A 22518-nucleotide genomic window follows, 5' to 3' on the forward strand; every position below is an offset into this window, starting at 1 on the left:
ACCAAGCCGTTCGTGAACTATTCGGGGCTCGACTCGAAAAAAGCTCGTTCGAAATTCGTTCGTTTTCTAAACGAGCCGAACTCGAGCCTGTGCATGTTCGGCTTGTGAGCTCGCGAACATGTTTGGCTCGAACCTATTCGCGAGCCTATTCGCAAATAGGCTCACGAATAGGTTCACGAAATGTTCGCGAATATGTTCGCGAATAGGTTCATTAAATAATAATTTTATATATTTTATTTGTTAAATATTTTTTAAATAATAAAAATAATACTCATAATTAAAAAAAAAAATTACTACTAACTTGATAAATTATCTATTTGTTAAAAATAAATTATAAATTATGATTCATAAATAGTCTAGTAATATATGAACAAATATAATTTTTTATTTTAATGAAACCTTAATATATAAATAATTCGAACCGAGCTCGAATTCGAGCTGAGCTCGAGATAAACAAATAATTAATGAGCCGAGCTCGAGCTCGAGCTCGAGATAAACGAATAATTAACGAGCCGAATTCGAACCAAACTCGAGCTTGGTATTATATAAGCGAGCCGAGCTCGAGCTCATTTTTAGGCTCGAATTCGAGCTCGAGCCGAACTCGAGCCGAACCAAATCTTCACGAACCGAGCCCGAGCCTAGAGGTATTCGGCTCGGCTCGGTTCGTATACAGCCCTAATTGTGACTAAAAAACTTACTAAAAATAGACTGGATTCATTTTATGAGGACATACGAAAATAACAAATTAGATACTCCCTCCATCCTAAAAGAACGTGTAATGGGCCCACTTGAATGTAAATATTTTTTGGTATTTTTTCTGGGTAACTGTGTAAGCAAACAAGATTAATAGCAAGAATTTAGATTTGAAGGAGGAGAGAGGATAAGAGAGAAAAGAGAGACGAGAATTGGATGATTCATTACTTGCCCTCCTCCACAAGTTTCAACAGGTACAAATACTAAGTTTTTTACTTCCCAAAACAATAAAAGAAATAATGGGAAAAATAGTGGAAAGTAAAAACACGCCTAAAACACTAGGCAATACACGCCTTCTTAGCCACTCAAATTAACCTCCAAGCCTTCTTCTCCATTCACAGCAGAATTCTCTTGTTTACAACATACAGCAGAATCGTCCAAATCAATTCCCATCACAATACTCCCTCCAATGTTAGATCCTTGTCCGCAAGGATCGAAATCCGAAAACTTACGACGAAGGAATTTAAGATCCTCCCAGCTTGAAGCATCAGCACCGTCATGAGACCATTGTACCAGAGCCTGAGGAACCTCCTTACCATCACGATTGACCACGCGACACTCCAGAATCGAAAAAGGTGAAACCTTGAAATGTCCCTCCGCATCAACATCCGAAAGTTCAGTGGAAGGTATAACATTCTTGGCTTAAGCACTTCTTCAATAGAGATACATGGAAAACTGGGTGAATCTTTGATGAATCAGGAAGCCCTAATTTGTAAGCGACCTTCCCTATTTTCTCCAGGACTGCATATGGGCCATAGTATTTGGCGGCCAATTACAAGTTTTTCCGCAAGGAAATCGAGTTTTGACGAAAAGGTTGAAGCTTGAGATACACAAAGTCCCCAACTTCGAAGGTACGTTCACTCCTGTGCTGATCCACATAAAACTTCATACGACCTTGAGCTTGTAGTAAATTTTCTTTTAAAATACAGACTATCTCTTGTCTCTGAGTCAGCCACTCTTTCACTTCCTAATTTGTGGAATGGAGGTAAGCCCCTAATCCTGTATGGGGTGGTGGAATGCCATATAGAGCCTGAGAGGGAGTAAGTTTAATTCCACTATGATAATTGGTATTATACCAATACTCGGCTAAGGGTAGCCACTTAGCCCACTGCTTTGGATGAGCCCCTACCATACAACGAAGGTAGGACTCCAAGCACTGATTCAGTCGCTCGGTTTGACCATCCGACTGGGGATGATATGCCATAGACATATCCAATCGAGTTCCTATGAGTTTAAATAATTCCCTCCAAAACAAGCTTGTGAAAACCTTGTCACGATCAGACACAATACTAATAGGTGGCCCATGTAACTTGTAGATATTATCCAAGAATAATTTAGCAACCGTCTGAGCAGAGAAAGGGTGAGATAGGGCTAGAAAATGCCCGTATTGTGATGGGAATTGATTTGGACGATTCTGCTGTAGGTTGTAAACAAGAGAATTCTGCTGTGAATGGAGAAGAAGGCTTGGAGGTTAATTTGAGTGGCTAAGAAAGCGTGTTTGCCTAGTGTGTTAGGCGTGTTTTTACTTTCCACTATTTTTCCCATATTTTCTGCGCTTCCTGTAATTCCTTCAGTCGAGTGCCGTCCGCCATGATAGCCCAAGAATTGCTAAGATGAGTGTATTGAGAGTTGAAAAAGTGATTCACTTTAGTATAAAATACGAGTAAGAAATAAGGATCGGAGTTAGTGGTGAGATAGTGTCCAAAAATGACAAATGCACACTCTTGTGGGACGTCTCAAAATAAAAATAAGGGTAAACTCTTATGGGACGGAGGGAGTACATTTTATGAGGACGAAGGAAGTACCGAACAATACATAAACTTTAATTTATTTAAATTTTTCATCATGGATTAAATTTTTTTCCCAAATGAAAACTAATGTGACATTAACTTGCAAATTGAAATTGACGTGACATTGTCATAGTAAATTGAAACTAAAGTGACAGTCAAAATATTATTATTATTATTATTATTATTATTATTATTATTATTATTATTATTATTATTGATGTGTAACATCCACTCTCAAATCATGTACAGCTCTCTATCTGCAGAATCTCTCTTCTTCTTGATGGAGGTGGTGTTCCAGTGGAAAATCTTATCGGATTTGTAAAAAGAAGAAGAGGGTATAACGTTTCTGCTGGGAAAAGGAGAGCCCATATCTATAGGAACTAAAATTATTTTTCATTTACCAAAAAAAAAAAATCAAAACAACATCGTTTTAATTATCATTTTAGTTTTAATTTGTCATGTTAATGTTACATCAATGTCTTTTTTTTCTTGAGAAACGTTACACCAACGTTAGTTTGGGAAAATCTTTATTTCGCGAAATATTTAAGAAGGATTAAAAATTCATGTGTTATTTGAAAAAAAAATTATATATTAATGGTAAAAATCAGGATTCTTCCAAAGTTTGTGTATTTACATGCCAATAACCATAATTTTATGTTGCCTCATCAATTCTAATTTGAAAAAAAAAACTTCGTGATAAATTCCAAATAAGTTAAAATTTCATGTATTATTTAACACTTTTTGAAATTAATATTAAAACTCATAATTAATCCAAATTAAATTGATATATTTTCATGCCAATAAACTTTTTTTTGTTTGTGCAAATATTATACTCATTATGTATCTAATGAGGTGGATTATACCAAACAATTAAATTACGCCACATTTTTCTTTTTAATTAATTCAAATAAAAGCCTTTGTTTGTGGAATAAACTCATTATGTCTCTAATACTATATTGAGGTGGATTATACAAAAAAATTAAATCACACCACATTTTTATTTTAATTAATCTATATAATATTTCCTCTGTCCCATAAAAGTGTGCATGATTATTGATGAAATGAATTTTAATAAATGTTAGGTTAATGCGTTATCAGTGGAAGAAGGAGAAGCCGCCCACTTTTATTACTGGATAAAAGGTCCAAAAGAAAAAAAAAAGTCACACTCTTGTGGAATGTCAAAAAATGACAAAAATGCATACTTTTATGGGACAAAAGAAGTATATAAAAGATGAGTTTTTTCTTTCATTGTTTCCTCTCATTTTTTTTTTCTCTCTCTTCTCATGTTAATTTTTTCTATTTTTCTCTCTCTTTTTTATAATTTTAATTCTTTTCTAAACATCTTCAACTTTGACTTATAAAGAAATACTCTCCCCGTCCACGAAAGAATTTCCTAGAAGGGAGTGATACGAGTTTTAAGAAAAAAATTTGTTGAGTGTATTTAAAATGATGAAAAGTTGGTTTAATATTAATATTGAGAGTGGTAGGGTATAGTCCAAAAATAGGTAGGAAGTTCTTTTGTAAACGTCACAAAAAGAAAAAATAAAAAATTCTTTCGTGGACGGGGGAGTATACAATATGCATCTTAAATTTAATTTCGTGATAAGATATTTAGTATTGTATACTCCCTCCGTCCCGCGAGTCTTGACACGTTTGAGTTCGGCACGGGAATTAAGGAGATGCAGATTAGTGTTTTAAGTGTGTAATTAATAAAATATAAAATTGATAAAGTAGGAGAGAGAAGGTAATAAAAGTGATAAAGTAGGAGAGAGAATATAATAAAGGTGATAAAGTAGGAGAGAGAATGTAATAATTATTACCCAAAAAGGAAACGTGTCAAGACTCGTGGGACGGCCCAAAAAGGAAAACGTGTCAAGATTCGTGGGACGGAGGGAGTAAAAATCATAGCATATATAAAACAAATTTAAAACTAATAAGTTATGAAAATTTTAAAATATATGTTTTCTCTTTTTGCAAAAACTTTACTTGTTTATTATGGTTTGTAATACTCTTAATAATGTGTAATGCTAATTTTCTTTATCGGATGATTTAAAATTATTTAATAACTATAATTATCGTTAAATTTTATACAGAGTTGAAAATTTAAGTTTTTAAATTCGGAATATTATTGAATAATTCATGTGAATTATTTTAATATATTTTTAAAACATATTATGTACATATATATATATATATATATATATATTTAAATATATCGTTAATTTCAATATTCGTTGTGCATGGCAAGGACATACTAATTCAAATAAAAGTTGACAATAATAATAATAATAATAATAATAATAATAATAATAATAATATAAAAAAATTATGTGCTTACCCCACCACATGTCAAAATACAACAATAATTCCTATCGACTATTGAATCCGTGAATCACAAAAAGGAATGACACAAAAGTAATAATTCAACAAATAAAAAACAAGATGATCTTGTTCATATCTTTCATCTCTACGCTGCCCTTTAATTATATAAATAAATAAATAAGTAATCCAGCTTCAAATAATCTCACATGCACCGACCAGTTATATTTACAAGATGATTTCCCATGTCTACAAAAAAGAAAAGAAAAACTGCAACATGATAATAATAAATAATTCAACACAGCAAAACTGAAAAAAGAAAAAAATATTGAGGTGGGGCAGAGTCATTATTTCGCATCTTGCAAACTTGAATGAGAAAGAGACAAATGAGGAGCGTTTATCTCTCGTCGTCAGTCATCTCCAGCCGTCCATTCTCGCTCAGAATCTTCAGCAGCTGGGCCCCCTTCCTCCTTGCCCTCGCGCTGCACTCCCCCTGCAGCGCCAGCGTCACCGCACGCGCCACCTCCTCCGCCGGCGCCACCGCCGCGCCTCCCTCCTCCGCCCCGCCGTAGATCACCGCCAACACGCTGACCGCGTGTTCCTTCCCCCGCCCACCCTCCATCCCGCCCATCCACTGCAATCACTACACACCTTTAACACTTGACAAATAATATATTAATTTTTTTGTATATTGAAATTAAAAAAAGAAAATTCCACCGATATTTAAATTCTATATTAAAATAATTTTTATTATTTATCTTTTCTTGTTTTACTATTTCGCTCGTTATCCATCCAAGCTTAATAATCTCATCATTTAACTTATCTCATTCTAAATCTCTCTATTTTATGAAAATAATACTCCCTCCGTCCACGAAAGAACTTCATATCTTTCCTTTTTGGGACGTCCACAAAAGAACTTCCTACCTATTTTTGGACTATACCCCACCACTTATAATCCTCTTACTTTTCACTTTTCACAACTCCCAATATTAATTATAACACCTTTTCACCACTCCCAATACACTCAACTACTCACTCCGTCCCAAACGAAATGTCCTGTTTTCCTTTTTGGGCTGTCCCAAACGAAATGTCATGTTTCCTTTTTTGGCAATACACTCTCTCTCTACACTGAATATTTAAATAAATTCTACCAACCCACTTTATCTACTTTATACACATTTCTTAATCTACGTGCCGAAAAGAAATAGGTCATTTCGTTTGGGACGGAGGGAGTACCTTTTATCCACTCTCAATACACTCAATAATATTTTTTCTTAAAACTCGTGCCACTCCCTCCTAGGAAGTTCTTTCATGGACGGAGGGAGTAGTAAGGAATGGTAGCACGGATTTTAAAAAAATTTGTAGGAGTATTATTTATTTAGTTAGTGGGAAAAGGAGCAGAAGAAAAGTGGAAAAATACAAAAAAAATAGTGAATGGAGAATGTGGCCCATGTGTTAATGAGTGCATAAAGGACTCACAAATTTACTAAAAATAGATTATACAATATTTCGTGGATGAAGAGAGTATTTATTATTATCATTAAAAAGTAAAATTTTAAAAAGTTATATATTCTGACTTAGAATTAGTAATTGATATTAATATAAAAAATAATTATAGAATTTAATTAGATGAGTGCATCCCTATTAATTATTTTAAAATTATAAAAAATATGGAGTAATAAATAAAATTTAACAAAATTAAAATAAATTAAAAGTAAGACATTTTGGAATACTACCCTTTCAAATTAGTCAATTACTAAAACAACATAAACTTGTCAAGATAGTAAAATGGACAAAATAACATTTTTTCTTTTCAGACGACCACTTCAATATTAAATTTGACTAAAAAATATAAAAGAAAAATAAAAAATATTATGAGAAGTTTTTTAAAAATTATTTCCTCCCTCTATAAAAATATACTATCTAATTTGATATTTTCGTTCATCCACATAAAATATAATACAAGTTTTTCTTTCATCATAAAGTGGTACTCCTTTTTTTTTTAGGTCATAAATTGATACTCTTATTCAATCACTTTATTAAAGTTCATGCCATTTGCAGTGGATACACTTTATATAGACAAATATAATAATTTTTATACACAATATGATAAATGTGGGAAACATACTTAAACCACCTAACATATTACTTGCTTCATAAATCAAAGCTCTTTATAAAATTATTTACTATTTATATCTTTTGAATTCTGCATCACACCTAAGAAATATAATAGCATAATACTTTATTTTATATATTTTTATCAAACGCGAGATTGATATCTAATAAAATAGTATAGATATCAAATATTATCTCATATCACATAGCAAACGAGTCCCAATTTAAAATATACGTAATTAAAATAAATGCGATGTAATATAGTAAAAGAGACTAAAAGATCCCGGGACTTGGCTCCGTCTCTAACCTGCACCATCATCGGCACGGCCAGCGCATGTGCCCGCACTCCCTCAGCCCCCTCCGGCGTCGTGCACAGCAGCTCCAGCGCTGCCAACGACCGCTCCGCCACTGCACCCTCCGCGTCAGCCAGCGCCTCCACCACTGCCGCCACCGCCCCCGCCCCCACGGCCGTGCGCCGGTTCTCCTCCACCAGGCAGAGCGCCAGCAGCACCTTGCTCGCCGCCTTCCGCGCCACCCCCTCCCGCAGGCATGCCACCACGCCGCCCAGCACCGCCGTCGGGCAGCCGTCCGCGGCGGAGCGCGGGTTGGGGACCAGTGACCGCTCCAGCAGGTGGACCGCCCCGACCCGGCCCGACTCCGACCCGGACCCGAACCGGAGCTCCGCCTCGCGGAAGAGCTCCTCGAGGGCGGCGCCGTCGAGGGGTGGGGCGTCGGCGTCCGGGTTCGGGTCGGGCGCGGGTTCGGGTTCGGATTCGGGTTTGGGCTGGGAATACGGTTGGCCCATGGGCGAGTTGGAGAGTGGGAATCGCCACTGGGTGAAGCTCTGGGAGGTGTTGGAAGAGGAGGAGGAGGAGGACTCCGGCTGCGGCCGCTGCGGCGGCGGAGGCGGAGGCGCGGCCTGAGGGAGGGGCGGCGGGGTGGAGCTGGTGGGGCTGAGGACTGTTTGAGCGCAGTGGCGGAAGAATCCGCACGAAAACAGCTGGCTGCGTGGGGCGGTTTTGAGCTTCGGTTGGTTTGTTTTCATGGCGGCGAAGATCAAGATCAGAAATTCCGGCGGAGGAGAGAGAGAGATCGTGTGTGTGTGTGTGTGTGTTTTTGCATGGAGAGAGAGAGAGAGAGATCAGTAAAGAGGAGAGGTGGGGACTTGTTCACTGACAAGAAAGCGATGCTTCCAAATCGGGCTTCATTGATTGAAATGTTGGATGATTTTCGGGCTGTAGATAGTGGGCCGGGCCCAATTCAGTTTATTTTTATCGAATGTGGGCTGTGAATAGAAATTTAGGAGAATTTTGATGAATATATATATTTTGAGAGATTTGATGAATATGTATTGATTCCCAAATTATTCTATTAAATTATCTGATTCGATTTTGAAAAGTAGAGAAATGAGGTTGGCTTGGGGGCTTTCTGAACAATGTATCAACGTTGAGGCCCATAAATAGCCCAAAGGCCGGGAAGGGGATATGTTATAACAATAAATAAGCCCACTCTTATTCCTTTTATTTGTATTTATGATAATCTGTCGTCGCTATTTTCGATGTACAGAAACATTAGATGCAACAAACTTAAGACTATGGTGCTTGTATATTTAGAAGAATTCAAGTATATTGTATTCATATTCTTTGAAAAATATAAATTTATATCACAAATTATTTATAATTGATCATCTGCCTCTACTTACTTATATATGTGTGGTGTGGTTATCATGAGAGCTATATTTTTTATAAGAATGCGAGAATAATGCATTTTTCTATAAAATTAATGAATTCACTATTAAAATTAATAATTTCAAAAAAAAAATGGATTTTTTGCCTCCTTTAAAATGTGAATACAAGTACGGTATTCCATCTGGATAATATATCTATCATGAATTTTTATAATCGAAAGATTGAGAATAATTTTTATTCTCATTTTTATCTAATATAACCCAAACCATGTGTCTGCATCTAATTAAATAGATCGACGTGACCTCCACGTGGATAACTTGTATTATTGAAAACAAATGCCTCATACTATCAATATAGTATCCAGACAATACTCATAATTTAGAGGTGCCTATGGTCCCGTTCCCGGTTTGAATCGGAATCGAACCGTTGGCTCAGCGATTCTGAAATTTGGAATCGGAACAAAACCAGCTAGCAGGGCAGACAGTTTGGATTCGAATCATGAATCGGGTTTACGGCTCGAACCGTCCGACCCTCTTTTTTATAGGTAAATTTGTATTTTTACATAAAAAATTATTCCTTTCGTTCACAAAAATTATGTCACATTGCTTTTGACACGTGTTTTAATAAAATGTGAGTCGAGCTGACAGTGAAGTAAGAGGTCCTATTTAATAAAATGGATGTGGTATATCTTCTGTGAACGGACAAAAAAGAATCTTGTGACATAATTTTCTTGGACGAAGGGAGTAACTAATTTCTAAATTTTTTATATAAATAAATTATTTTAAAGTTTATTAATAAACGGGCAATTTTCATATATTGGCTGTCTTCTTCTACCCCAACCCAACAGGCAACAGCAGCCACTCTCATCCACGTTTCCAAAACTTGCAGTCGCGACCACATTCGGCTTCGTGGGACCCACCCACATCGCTTTGCGTCGGTGAAGATTGAAGATAGCTAGATTGATTATTTAAATAAGTTTAAATATATTAAAATTAATATTTTTCTTTTTTCTGAGCGATAAAATTAAAGCTGACGAAGAGTTTTCGAGGAGATTAATTGCCAGAATGCCAGTATACCTTCATTTTAATTTTTAGCATCACTATTTTTTTACTTAATTGAGACATAAAATTTCAATTTTTAAAATTTACCTGAATTAAACAGGCAACATTTTTAATATATGTGGACGTCAAACTTTTTAAAGTGAATGTTAAAACATTATTTTCTTTTCTCCTCGCAATAGTTAGCTCATATAAAAATGTCAAGCAATAAAATTTCGACATCTACTTAGAATTAAATTTGTCTCAAATTTTAATTCAAGTCGAATTCTAAAATATTCAAAATTTATGTATTAACTAACTAAAAATATTAATTAATTAAAAATCAAAATTTGAGTATACTACAGCATTCACAGACAATCGACCGTTTTCAAGGAGTTAGTTTCAGATGAAAATATTAAATGTTGTAAAAATGTAAAAATATCATATCGCATTTATTTTATACTCGCATAATTCAGCTTGACAATAAATCGCAATTCAAATTGACATATTTTATATTACTTGAGAGTTCAAATAACCACAAGTGAAAATGACAAATATTACCAATTCTCTAAAAAATAATGGATTAATTGTCTATAAATGCACGAACTATACTGAAATTTTGATTTTTAATTCGATAATTTTTTGGTCAAAAAATACGTTTACTTTAAATATTTTGGAATTTAGCATAAGTCCAAAAGTTCGTTGGTCAATAATTGATTGTTTAGAGTTCGATGAACAATTTGAATTCACCGTTAGAAATATCTTGCTGATAGTTCTCTAATCATACTCATATTATTGGATTTTAGTCATCAGAATCAATCGAAAAAATTATAGAGTTTCATGACATCAATTTTCATACAATTTTTCAACTGGCTAAAATTCGATAATATAAATAATAGTATTAGAAAGATTACTTCAAGAGTTTTCTAACGGTACATTTAGATTATCCATCGAATTTCAGACAATCAGATTATTAGTCAATAAAATTTGGACTATGCTCAAATTCTTAAAAAATAAAAATTTATATATTTTTAATAATAAATAAATTTAATTATCAAAATTTAATATAATTCGTGTACTTATAAATGATTAACCCAAAAACAAAAGATCTGCACAAAGATTTCGAAATCTGGTGATTAGGCAAACTCGATTTTCCTCGTGCTATATTGTTTGGATGGACCACACACCACAATTATTTCCACAATTTTTACGGAAACTTATCTGTTTTCTTTTTTGTGGTTATAAATTCGTTTCTAAATGAGTCGTACAAACGTTACTAAATAGAAGTAGGCCCAACTGTAATTATTATTTTAAAATTTTAAATTGAACGATAAAAAAGTACGAATACTATTTTTTACTATTTCATTTGATTTGATTTGATATCCCCAAGTTGACACCAAGCGGTGTGATATCCTGTTTCTGAATAATGAGGTTCCGAGTTCAAACCCCCACTACTCCCCCGCCCCAACTCCCCCAAATCAAAAAAAAAAATTGATTTGATCGGTAATTTTTTTGAATTATTTAATTTAATTTGTTGGACTAATTGAATATAAATTATTTAACTTTCGACAAATTCTCACGTTACATACAAATTTTAAATTTTTTATTAAACTATTTGATTTTAATTTTTTTATTTTAACATATTCACCTCTTTTTTTTTGTTTTATCATGGTGGCATGATATAAATATATTTACTTGACATAAATATGCTCGTGTGACTTAAATATAACCGTGTGAACAAATAAAACCATAGTCGTTTTATATAATTGAATCGAAACGACGTCGTTCTAGGCCTGAAGTTTGAAGGTGAAATGAGCGAATATGCAAAATAAAAATAATAATATTAATTGATTGGTTTTAATAAAGATTTCATTAAAGTTTGTTTATAAAATAAGAATTTGTTAAAAATTTAATGCTACCTTAGTTCACGAAAAAACTTCCTACTTTTCGTTATTGGAACGTTCATAAAAGAACTTTATATCTATTTTTGAACTACACCCCGTCACCTATAAATCTTTCATTTACCGTGAAAAAAAAAAAATCTTTATACCTGGCAATGGACAATCAAGGATCACCACTTATTTATACAACGCGATACACGTGTGTAATGAAATTATCTTTATCTTTTAATTTAATTCTTATTCTGCTTGGATAAAGGAATATGCCTTGCACTTGCACCGTTGCACGTACGTAGTAATTGATACAAGAAAAATATCAGCTCATGAAGAGAGAGAGAGAGTAGCAGTAACATATATTGATGCCACCTGTTATTAGGGACGTCAATTGGACCAGTTCCTCGGGTTTCAGGTTAATCGGGCTGAGGATTTTGTCGGGTTATAAATTTTCAACCCTAACACTAAAGATTCGGGTTTCGGGCTAGCCCATCGGGCTAGTCGGCTTAAATGCGTAAAAATAAAATAATCATTTGTATTTTGTTATTTTTAATGATCTAATGTATAATGTATAAAATATACATAAAAATCAAAGATGTAAATTATATAGCAAGCATGAAATGCAAAAATATAAGCTATTGAAAAAAACATCAAGATTACATAATATATAAAATAAGTTGGTAACGAAAAAATAATAAAATATCCAACAATAGTTTCAATTCATATATAGAATCAAAGAATCTAAAAAATACAGAAAAGTGAAATGATAAGACTTTATAATATTTTGTCATTTTGTTTTATTTTTATATCTAAATATTTAATATTAAGTATTCGGGTTTCGGGTTAGTCGGGTCGACCCTATCGGGTGCCGGGCTATTCGGTTACGGGCTAATCGGATTGTAACTTTTATCGGGTTGAAAATATTCAACCCTAACCCTCTCGAATAGCGGGTTAATCGGACCAACCCACAAAATTCGGGCTAGATTGACATCCCTACCTATTATACTAATTGTTCGAGAATTAACGAAATACATACTTCAAACAAAAGAACTAATTTGTAGTATTGTTTATCAATAGAATTAATAATGCATAGTCATTTTGGTTTGGTGAAAATAAAGAGTAGCTAGCTTTTTTTTTTGATAAGGAAAGTAAATATTATATAACGAAAAGGCACCAGTAGTACCAAGAAGATTACAAAATCATCGGGGATTCATCATTCGACATCCACCTATGAAACCCAACTCCATCATTAACAAAACCAAAAATTCTACCCCAACTCCACACTCTAGCTTTGATTTCTCCAAACAAGTTTGCACTCTCCCATCTTTTGTTCTCAAATCTACTCTCATTCCGCATTTTCCAAATAAGCCAAGTAGTACAACACCAAAGAGCCATCAAGAGCTTCTTATTTCTTTTACGGCCACTCAAACTAGTAAAGAACTGAAAGTGCGAGGGCACGTCATATGGCTGCGCCATGCTAACTCCGAGCCATTGAAAGATTGCTTCCCATACCTTTGAGGTCTTTGGACAGTGGATCAACACGTGGTTCGTGGATTCCTGCCGATGAAAACAGGCGTTACATCCCACCTCGACTTCACACAACATCACATTTCTTCTCAAGAGGTTGTCACACGTCGGAATTCTGTTCTTCAAAATTCTCCATGCGGTAAGCTTGACTTTGTTTGGAATAGGGATCTTCCACACCTTCGTACTCGTATCAGTTTCCTCCACCGCCTCCGTAGTCTCGTTTGCTTGATCTTTAATAGCTTCATAAGCGGACTTGGTTGTAAAGCCTCTCCCAGTGTCGCCATTCCATGTCCATCCGTCCTTGTTACCTGCACACAGATTAGTACCAGAAACAAGGCTAAGCAGCTCCGAAACTCCTTCACTCTCTCTCTCAAACAGCTCTCTTCTCCACCTTAAATCCCAACACCATCCAGTATCAGTCCATTCCCCAACTTCACAGATTGCAGCTTCTTTATTCGCACTCAACTGAAAAAGTCTAGGAAAAGTAAACTTCAACGGCTTTTGACCAACCCACCACTGAGTCCAGAATTTAAAAGTCTTCCCATCCCCCACCTTTGGCTTCAAGTTTTGAACAAACCAAAAATTGCTCGCCCCTCCCGCCGCAGAAACGATCTTCGGCCACCACCCATCTCTAAATCTACCTTTCCCCGCGTTTTCCATACCTGTCTCTCCCCACTCAACCTCACCATAAATGGACCTAACAATTTTTGCCCAAAGCATGTCCCTTCCAGTAAGGTACCGCCACAACCATTTAACGACTAGTGCCTGATTAAACCACTCAATATTTTTAAGCCCCAAGCCTCCTTCATCTTTTGAAGCACAAAGCACCTTCCACTTCACCCAAGCAATCGCACTTTTACTAGCACCCCCTCCCCACAGAAAATTACCAAGTAAAGCATTTAGAGAACTCACAATTGATTTTGGTAAACAGGTAAAAGAGAGCTGATAAATCGGTATGGATTGAAGCACAGCCTTCACCAAGGTCACACGGCCCGCGAGAGAGAACTTCCCATTTTTCCACGAATCGATTTTCTTTCTCACCTTCTCAACCAAGTATTTCCAATCAGCAACCTTTTTGCCCTTGCTGCCCACTTTAATACCGAGGTAATTGAAAGGTAAGGAGCCCACATCACAACCCAAAATAGCCGCCATCCTCTCGATCGTATCCTTCTCGACCCCAACTCCGAAGAGACAGCATTTTTTGAAATTGACGGCAAGCCCTGATAGTAGCTGGAACACTCTGAGAATCATTTTAACTGCCACTGCATTTCTTTCATCATCCTCCATCAAGAAGACCGTGTCATCGGCGTATTGGAGGTGCGGAATTGAAATGTCATCATTTCCTACCTTTACCGGCTTAATCAGCTCCTTCTTAACAGCTCTCGTAATCAAAGAGTGGAGCCCCTCCGCTGCAACAAGAAAGAGAAACGGGGAAAGCGGATCCCCCTGCCGTAATCCTCTTTCTAAACACACCTCACCAGATGGAGATCCATTTACCAAAATATTAGTCGTCGCCGAGGAGATACAACCTCGGATCCATTTCCTCCATAATGGCTCAAAATCCATTCTTTCAAGCATTAAATCCAAGAAATCCCACTCAACGGAGTCATAGGCTTTCGCGAAATCCACCTTGAAGATAATCCTCCCCTTTCTCTTCTTAGAAGCCTCCGCGATTGCTTCATTTAGAACCACCACCCCATCTAGGATGTAACGGCCGCCAATGAAGGCACTCTGATTATCCGAAATAACTGAATCCATGACCTGTTTCATCCTATTCGCCAAAACCTTCGCAATGACTTTGTAGAGGCTACAAATAAGTGAAATAGGCCTAAACTCCTCAAGTGAGCAAACTCCTTCTTTTTTTGGAATGAGAACGATGAATGAAGAGTTACATCCCCGAGGGATTTTGCCATTGGAGTGAAATTCAGTCATCACCTTTAAAAAATCTTTCTTGATAATCTCCCATGACGCTTTCCAGAACTTGAGGTTAAAGCCATCCGGTCCCGGGCTCTTGTCACCGTCACAGCTCCAAATGGCCTCTTTAATTTCTGATTCTGAAAAAGGTTTGATCAGCTCCGCATTATTTGCTGCAGAAATTTTCCGAGCAGTGAAATCTCCCGGTATCATAGGTAGGACGCGCGGCGTCTTCTTGAAGTGATTCTCGAAGAACGTTTTGACGTTCTCCTTAATGGTCTTTGGATCCTCGATCCAGCAACCCCCAACATTAAGCCCTGCAATTTCATTCTTCTTTCTTCTCCCAACAATTGCTTTGTGATAAAAACTAGTATTCAGATCGTCCTCCTTGACCCATTTGACTTTCGCCTTTTGTTGGAGAAGACTACATTTTTCTTTGGATTTAAGGAAAATATTTGCTCGTAATTCATTTCTCCTGATTGTCTCACTCTCCTCAAGACCAAAGGTGTCATCAAAAATGTCCAGCTCCTGAAGTTCATCCTTAAGATCTGTCAAGCCGTGCTCAATGTTGCCATAAATCCTCATATTCCACTCTTTCAACGCACTCTTCACCAATTTCAATTTCTCTTTGAACACAAAGCAACTCCATCCTTCAATCTTAGCTTCATCCCAAGATTTCCTTACCAACGCGCAAAAATCTGGGTGAGAGAGCCAAGAATTAAGGAACCTAAAAGGTTTGGGTCCCCAGTTCTTGGTTTTTGTAGTCAGGAAGATCGGACAATGGTCCGACACTGATCTCTGAAGCCCCCTTCCGACTGTGTCCGGCCATTCCTGCATCCATTTCTCGTTGACCATAAATCTGTCTAGTTTGCTCTTGCATCCTCCACCAGGTTGATACCACGTAAACTTTCTTCCCTGTGTTCTGATTTCCAGCAGATTACTTTGCCTAATAAAAGCGTCAAAAGACCTTGCATCTGCTTGATTAAAGACAGCACCTTTCCCCACCCTTTCTCCCGAATCACGCACTGCGTTGAAGTCGCCAAGAAAACATAGGCACGAGTCTTTGTTTTGAAGAGCAATAAGCTGTAATGTATCCCACAAAGATTCCTTTTCGGTGGTTCCCATGGGCGCATACACATTAACAAAACAACAATGCATGCCTCCTTGTAGCCAAATCCCATTAACAATAACAGCCCCCGTCACGTTCCATTTACTAGTTGCCACAAACTTATCCTTGTTCCAGACCGATAGTATTCCACCCGATCTGCCTTCTGACTCCCTCACAGCCCAATCAAAATTACTCATCCCCCACCACTTATCACACATTTGGGAACAGAAAATTTCCATTTTGGTTTCCTGAACAAAACAAAAATCTAAAGCATTTTTCCTAACCAATTCTCCGATATCACTCTGTTTAATGGAACTCCCCAAGCCTCTAATGTTGTAAGATAAAATATTCATTAAGAACCTGTTTCAATATCACCCACGACCTTCGGATCTCCTGCCTTCGCTCTTTGCTCCTTTAATTGCTCGATCATGACCGCGTCTTGGTGATTGCTCGATAAACCCAACTTCTTGGCAAAGAGCCATGTTCTTGTATCTTCATCTCTGTCCGACTTCTCCCAATCCGCCTCAGTAGATCGCGAACCGCTTCCATTCTTGCCCATCTCACCCTCTGATTCAATATCAGCAATGAAATTGCCCCAAACTTGATGCTGATTTTCGGTGGCTTTTGATTTATGAATTTTCTTCCTCGAAACTCCTCCTCGTATGTTCGCCTTTCCTTTCTTATAAACAACCCCCGCAGTGAGAGAATCTGATACCCTCGAGGGATCACACTCCTTCCCCTCAAGTTCATTTTGAAATTCCTTCTCTTTCTCGTTTCTACTCCCTTCGCTGATCTCTCTACCTCTACTCTCTGGCTCATTTGAAGGTGATTTATCAGTCCCTTTGGAGGAAACCATCTGTACTTGGCTCCCTTTATCCGTGCCAGAGTAATGTGGGAACGGGCCATTAGTTTCCACAACTTTCCTCTCAAGTTCTGAGACGCCGTTTTTTTGAGTAACCGAATCATTTCCTTCACCGTCCTCTGTTTCCGACTCGACGATGGAAGCCTTCGCCGGAGACTGTGAGATATCTAGTAAAGAACATTCTGAGTCAGCATCTTCATCCAAAGACCACTCCTCATCCTCCGGGGAAACGAAATTATCGGGCATTTCTTCCACCCGGATTTGGAACGAAGCACCGTCGATTTTACATTTCATGATGTTTCCAATAGAGTTGAACCCAGTAGACATCTGTATATAAGCCACGTCCAGCCTCTCTTTCATTCTTGTTTTTTCTTCAATTTTCAGAAGCAACCCGAACCTCGCGCTTGCCGTACTGAAGAAACGGGAATTCCAAACATGTAGCGGGACTCCGGTCCATTTAGTCCAGACAACTCTTTGATAGTTGATATCCACATATTTCCAAGGCCTCCACCACTGCAACCAGAAGTCTCTCCATTCGTTGAGCTTATTGAGATTTTCCTCGGTCGTCTGCTCGTTGCTGCTTTGGATTAGGACCATGTTGCCACCGAAGGAGTTCAACTTAAAACAACCTGCGCATTCACTATTTATTTCCTCTCGAACTTCCTCCCAGAGAAACTCAGATTTAATGTAACCTGTAAAAGCCCCATTAAGCCAAACCAGGTCTTCTTCCGTCGTCTGGAACTGTAAGGTTTCGTCATCAAGTTCTTTATCATCTTTAGCACCTGTAAGAGCTTCCTTAAACGATACACGTGCGTGTCTGTTATACACCTTCATGGTGCATTGCTGGATCTGTTTCAACTTTTTTTCTTTGACGCTATTCTGCTCATTCCTTCTCTTCTCATCATCCCTTTCGAATTTAGGCTTATAAACTCTAACCTTATAACTGCCAATCCAAAGTTTGTTCAGGTTCTCCAGTAAAGTCTCAGACCTCTCCACCTTTTCAAATCGAACAAAGCCGAACGGTCTTCCCCAAAGATCTCTCTTCCTTGGGTAGTATACATCCACCGTCTTCGCAACCGTCTCGAACTTACGTCTTAGAAAATCAATGCTGCAATCCTCTGGGATGTTGTTAAAGAAAAAGGTTGTAGTGCCTTCACGTTCATTCGAACTCCAATCTCTCATTCCATTCAAACTGCTCCGATTCCAGCTTGTTGCTGGTTTTCTCTCGACATGTTTGGGACCAATCCCTCTTCTTCTCACCTCTCTCCACTCTCTCTCCCTCTCTCTAGGCTCCATTGTAGAGTTTATCACCGTTTTTAGGAAGTAATCAACTACAACGAGCAATACATCAATCAAACAAAAACAACTGTAAGGTAAGCTCTGTCCTTAACTTTGCTAATTTCAGTTCAAATCTACTCCATTCGTTTCAACATGGCACCTTCAATTCTTTCATTTATTATACAATACGTTCACCCCCAAGAACAACCCATCTGCTTGAAAACTTTCAAGGTAATTTGCTATCTCAATTGCTCAATTCAATTCGCATCCCTATCAACTGAACATCACCCGAGATAAGGAAGTAGCACTTAGCTTTAAAAGAGATAAGGAAGTAGCACTTAGCTTTAAAGAGTAGCTAGCTACAAGTTTATACACAGCTTGTATGGTGCATGGAAATTAACAATATTGTCATTTTAGTTGTATTTTTACTATTCTATTATTCCCTCAGTCCTATTAAAAATTATTTATATTCTGCTTTCAATTATTCTATTATAAGTATTTTTTTTTACAAATGACAAAATTTAATTCTTACTGTGATGCAAATTAGCCTTGTAATAGCCTAATAGGCGCGAATGGATGCCATCCGTACGAGTAATGAGATTTATTTGTGCCTTTGCATCATCTTCTCGCGAGTATTAATTCAAGTGATGATGCGAGTTATCATTGAATTTCACGCGATAAAAATTCAGTTTGAATTTTATGTTTTATTTTTACTGAAAGCATTTTGGTAAAAGTAATTTATACTCCCTTCGTTCGCGATATCGTTTCCACATTGTGGGCGACACGGGCCGGGTTTTAGAAAAAGTGGTGGGTAGTAGTGCATGGATATCTAGTGAGTGAAGTTTGGGTCTCACTATTATTGTGAGTGAAAGTTTGTGGACTCTACTTCTATAAATGGAAGTGAAAACAATATCGCAGACGGACCGAAATGACAAATGTGGAAACGATATCGCGAATGGAGGGAGTATATATTTGTAAAGACGATTACTAATTTATTTTTTATCAACTAAACCGACTATGTTCTTTTTTTATCTTCTGCCCAATTGGTGCGCAATTAGCATTTATAAGAAAATCAATCTAATTAATATAAAAAGAAAATACATTATTTATTGGATAAAAAAAAAGAAGAAGTAAAGTTTATGTCACGATGAATTCAAACTTAGAGTCTTTAACCTCTAATATTAATCATTCTATCATTAAATCAATGCACACCAAAAATTGCTATTACTATTTATACCAGTATCAACACCATTAATTATATGGTGTTCGGTTAATATACTAGCTAGCTAGGGCGACATGATTGATATTATTAAGGTGTTCGTTCACTCGAGATAAAATTGATTCAAAATTGAATTGTTTTGAGATTAACTTGTCATAAGAGAGAGGTCACAACTCATAAAGCAACATTAACCATACATGAATATATATATACAGAGAGAATGATTCTAATGAGATTTCTTATATATGAATGTTAAGTTTATTCTTTAAGCTTAGTTAGTTAGCAGATTAGTTTGTTTAATCTTTCTGTTAAGCTGAGTCAGCAAACGGTTATTAGTTAGCTTTGGAGTCTAGAACCTTCTTATTTTTCTATTATCATTGTATAAAGCCTTGTGCAACAGATTGTAATTTTCAATTTCGAAAACAAATGAAAAATCTCAGTCTCTCAAATTCTATTGCTCTTCTCTCTCTCTCTATCTCTCATGCTTACTCTACATTCAACATGGTATCAAGCGCCCTAAATCAATTCTAGATCCAATCTCTCGATCTACTCTTCCGCTGCATTTTTCTCTGGTTTTTCTCGATCTACTCTTTCATCTATGGATCATTCCACCACATCACCACATCTACCTCATTTTCCGTCAATTCTCAAGCTTGATCGGTCGAATTATTCATTTTGGCGTGATCAAGCTCTCTCGGCTATTCGCGCCCATGGATATGGCGATTTTATCTCTCCCACTGCCGTGGCTCCACCGATGTTTCTTCCTTCTCCATCAACTAATGGTGTACAGAGTCCGAACCCTGCTTATGGTGTCTGGTTACGCCGTGACCAATTTCTGCTCAGTTGGATGCTCTCCTCCGTTAGCGAAGCAATGCTAGGTCACATTGTTCGCTGCACCAGATCTTGTGATGTCTGGTCTGTTCTAGAAAGGCTGTTCATGTCTCAATCAAAGGCTAGGATTATGCAACTACGGTTGCTTCTTCAATCTACGAAAAAAGGCTCTCTATCTGTGGAAGAATATTTCTTAAAAATGCGTGGCTTTGCCGACCAACTCACGGCTGTTGGACAGGTTATCACAGATGATGAACTTGTTACTTATTTGCTCTCTGGCTTTGGACCGGATTATGAAGCACTAGTTGTCAATATGATGCATCGGAGCGACTCCTTGAATCTGCAGGAAGTTCAATACGCTTTTCAAGCGTATGAACTTCGCCTTCAGCAGCAATCTTCATCTCTCCTATTTGAACATTCTGCTCATGTTGCTTTTCGTAGTTCAGGTCAAGGCAGGGGTAATTCCTCCACTCCACAGCGTGGGGGTTTCCAAAATACTCGCGGTGGTGGCTCTTCCAAGAGCATTGTGTGTTAGCTCTGTGGTCGCACCGGACATGTAGCAATCAAATGCTTTAAACGCTTTGATATACATTTCACTGACAATTCTGCTGTTGTTCCTCAGGCATATTACTCAGATGTTAATGCTGAACCAGAGGCTCCTTCTGCTGATTCTTTTTCACAGGAAACCTCTGCTCATGACTCCACTTGGTATGTTGATAGCGGGGCAACTACACATATCACAAATAACCTACAGAATCTTGCTCTGAACAGTCCCTACACTGGCAATGAGAAACTTGTTGTTGGCAATGGTAACTCTCTACCCATAACCTCTGTTGGCTCTACTATTCTTCCTTTTATTCAATCATCTGGCTCTCCCTTACTTCTAAACAATATTCTATATGTCCCTAATATTACCAAAAATCTACTAAGTATATCCCAATTCACTAAAGATAACCAAGTGTCTATAGAGTTTAACCCCACTGCTTGTTTTGTCAAGGACACCAAAACACAGAAGATACTGCTGAAGGGCACCCTATCTAAGGGCTTATACCAGCTGGATCTTAATCCTCTCTACAGCAAGATCAGTCCTTCGTCTGGCCCAGCTCCCACTCATCTTGAAGCTTTTCTTTCTTCCCTTCACACTATGTGTACAAAAGAGTCTAGCTCTACTCCTTTTTGTGCTGTAACTGAAACTGTATCTTGTACATCTCTTGATGTTTTACATAGATCATTGGGTCATCCTAGCTCTCAGGTTCTAGCTCAAATCTGTACTAAACTTCATATTCCTTTTAATAAAAATCATTTGAGTTTCTGCGAAGCTTGCAAGGTTGGCAAAATGCATCAAAATGCTCATATCACTCAACCAATCAAGACCACTTCACCTTTTGAATTAATACACTCCGATTTATGGGGCCCGGCTTATAAATCTTCATCTGCTGGATACACATATTACATAATCTTTGTCGATGACTTCACAAGATTTACATGGATCTACCCCCTTTCTCACAAGTCTCAAACTACTCAAATAGTCAAAAACTTCCTCACTATGGTGCAGTGTCAATTCTCTGCCTCAGTTAAACGTTTCCAGTCTGATTGGGGGGGGGTGAGTTTAGGCCGTTAGTTTCTCATCTTCAATCCATTGGTATTCACTTCCAACACCCATGTCCATATATACACTCCCAAAATGGAAAAGTAGAAAGGAAGCATCAACATATAGTTGATACTGGCCTTACTTTACTTGCTCAGTCTACACTCCCCTTTTCATTTTGGTGGGATGCATTCCAATCTGCTGTCTTCTTGATCAATAGATTACCCACCCCAGTCTCAACATGATCTCTCCCTTTCAAGCTCTATATCATACCCTCCCTGACTACACCATACTTAGAGTATTTGGATGTGCTTGCTTCCCTTATCTCAAGCCTTATAATCAGCATAAGCTCCAATTTAGATCCACTAAATGCATATTCTTGGGATATAGTGATTGTCACAAGGGTTATAAATGTTTAAGTCCATCAAATAGGCTCTATTTTGCTGATACAGTCCATTTCAATGAGAAAGAATTTCCTTATCATTCTCTTTTTCCTGTCACTCCAGCACCCTCATCACCAGTCTCCCACCAACCTCTTCCTATTCTTCCATTTCCTGACCATCTTCCATTACAATCTTCCTCAGATTCCACCTCATC

The 22518-nt window shown here is 37.3% G+C and overlaps 2 protein-coding genes across 2 annotated transcripts in view; both read right to left on the reverse strand.

The window, feature by feature from the left end:
• The window catches only part of LOC130994894 (uncharacterized), a 1167164-nt gene that overhangs the window by 491718 nt on the left and 652928 nt on the right, over positions 1-22518 (reverse strand). The gene's annotated exons all lie outside the window — the stretch shown is intronic.
• Positions 4999-8370, reverse strand: LOC130994910 (U-box domain-containing protein 25). The gene is made up of 2 exons (XM_057920044.1): positions 7285-8370; positions 4999-5496 (listed from the first exon to the last, which is right to left on the reverse strand). Exons 1-2 carry the CDS (start codon positions 8020-8022, stop codon positions 5260-5262), a joined length of 975 nt encoding a protein of 324 aa, XP_057776027.1. The 5' UTR covers positions 8023-8370; the 3' UTR covers positions 4999-5259.

The sequence above is a fragment of the Salvia miltiorrhiza genome, chromosome 7 (genome assembly GCF_028751815.1).
Source record: "Salvia miltiorrhiza cultivar Shanhuang (shh) chromosome 7, IMPLAD_Smil_shh, whole genome shotgun sequence".
Taxonomy (NCBI): Eukaryota; Viridiplantae; Streptophyta; class Magnoliopsida; order Lamiales; family Lamiaceae; genus Salvia; species Salvia miltiorrhiza.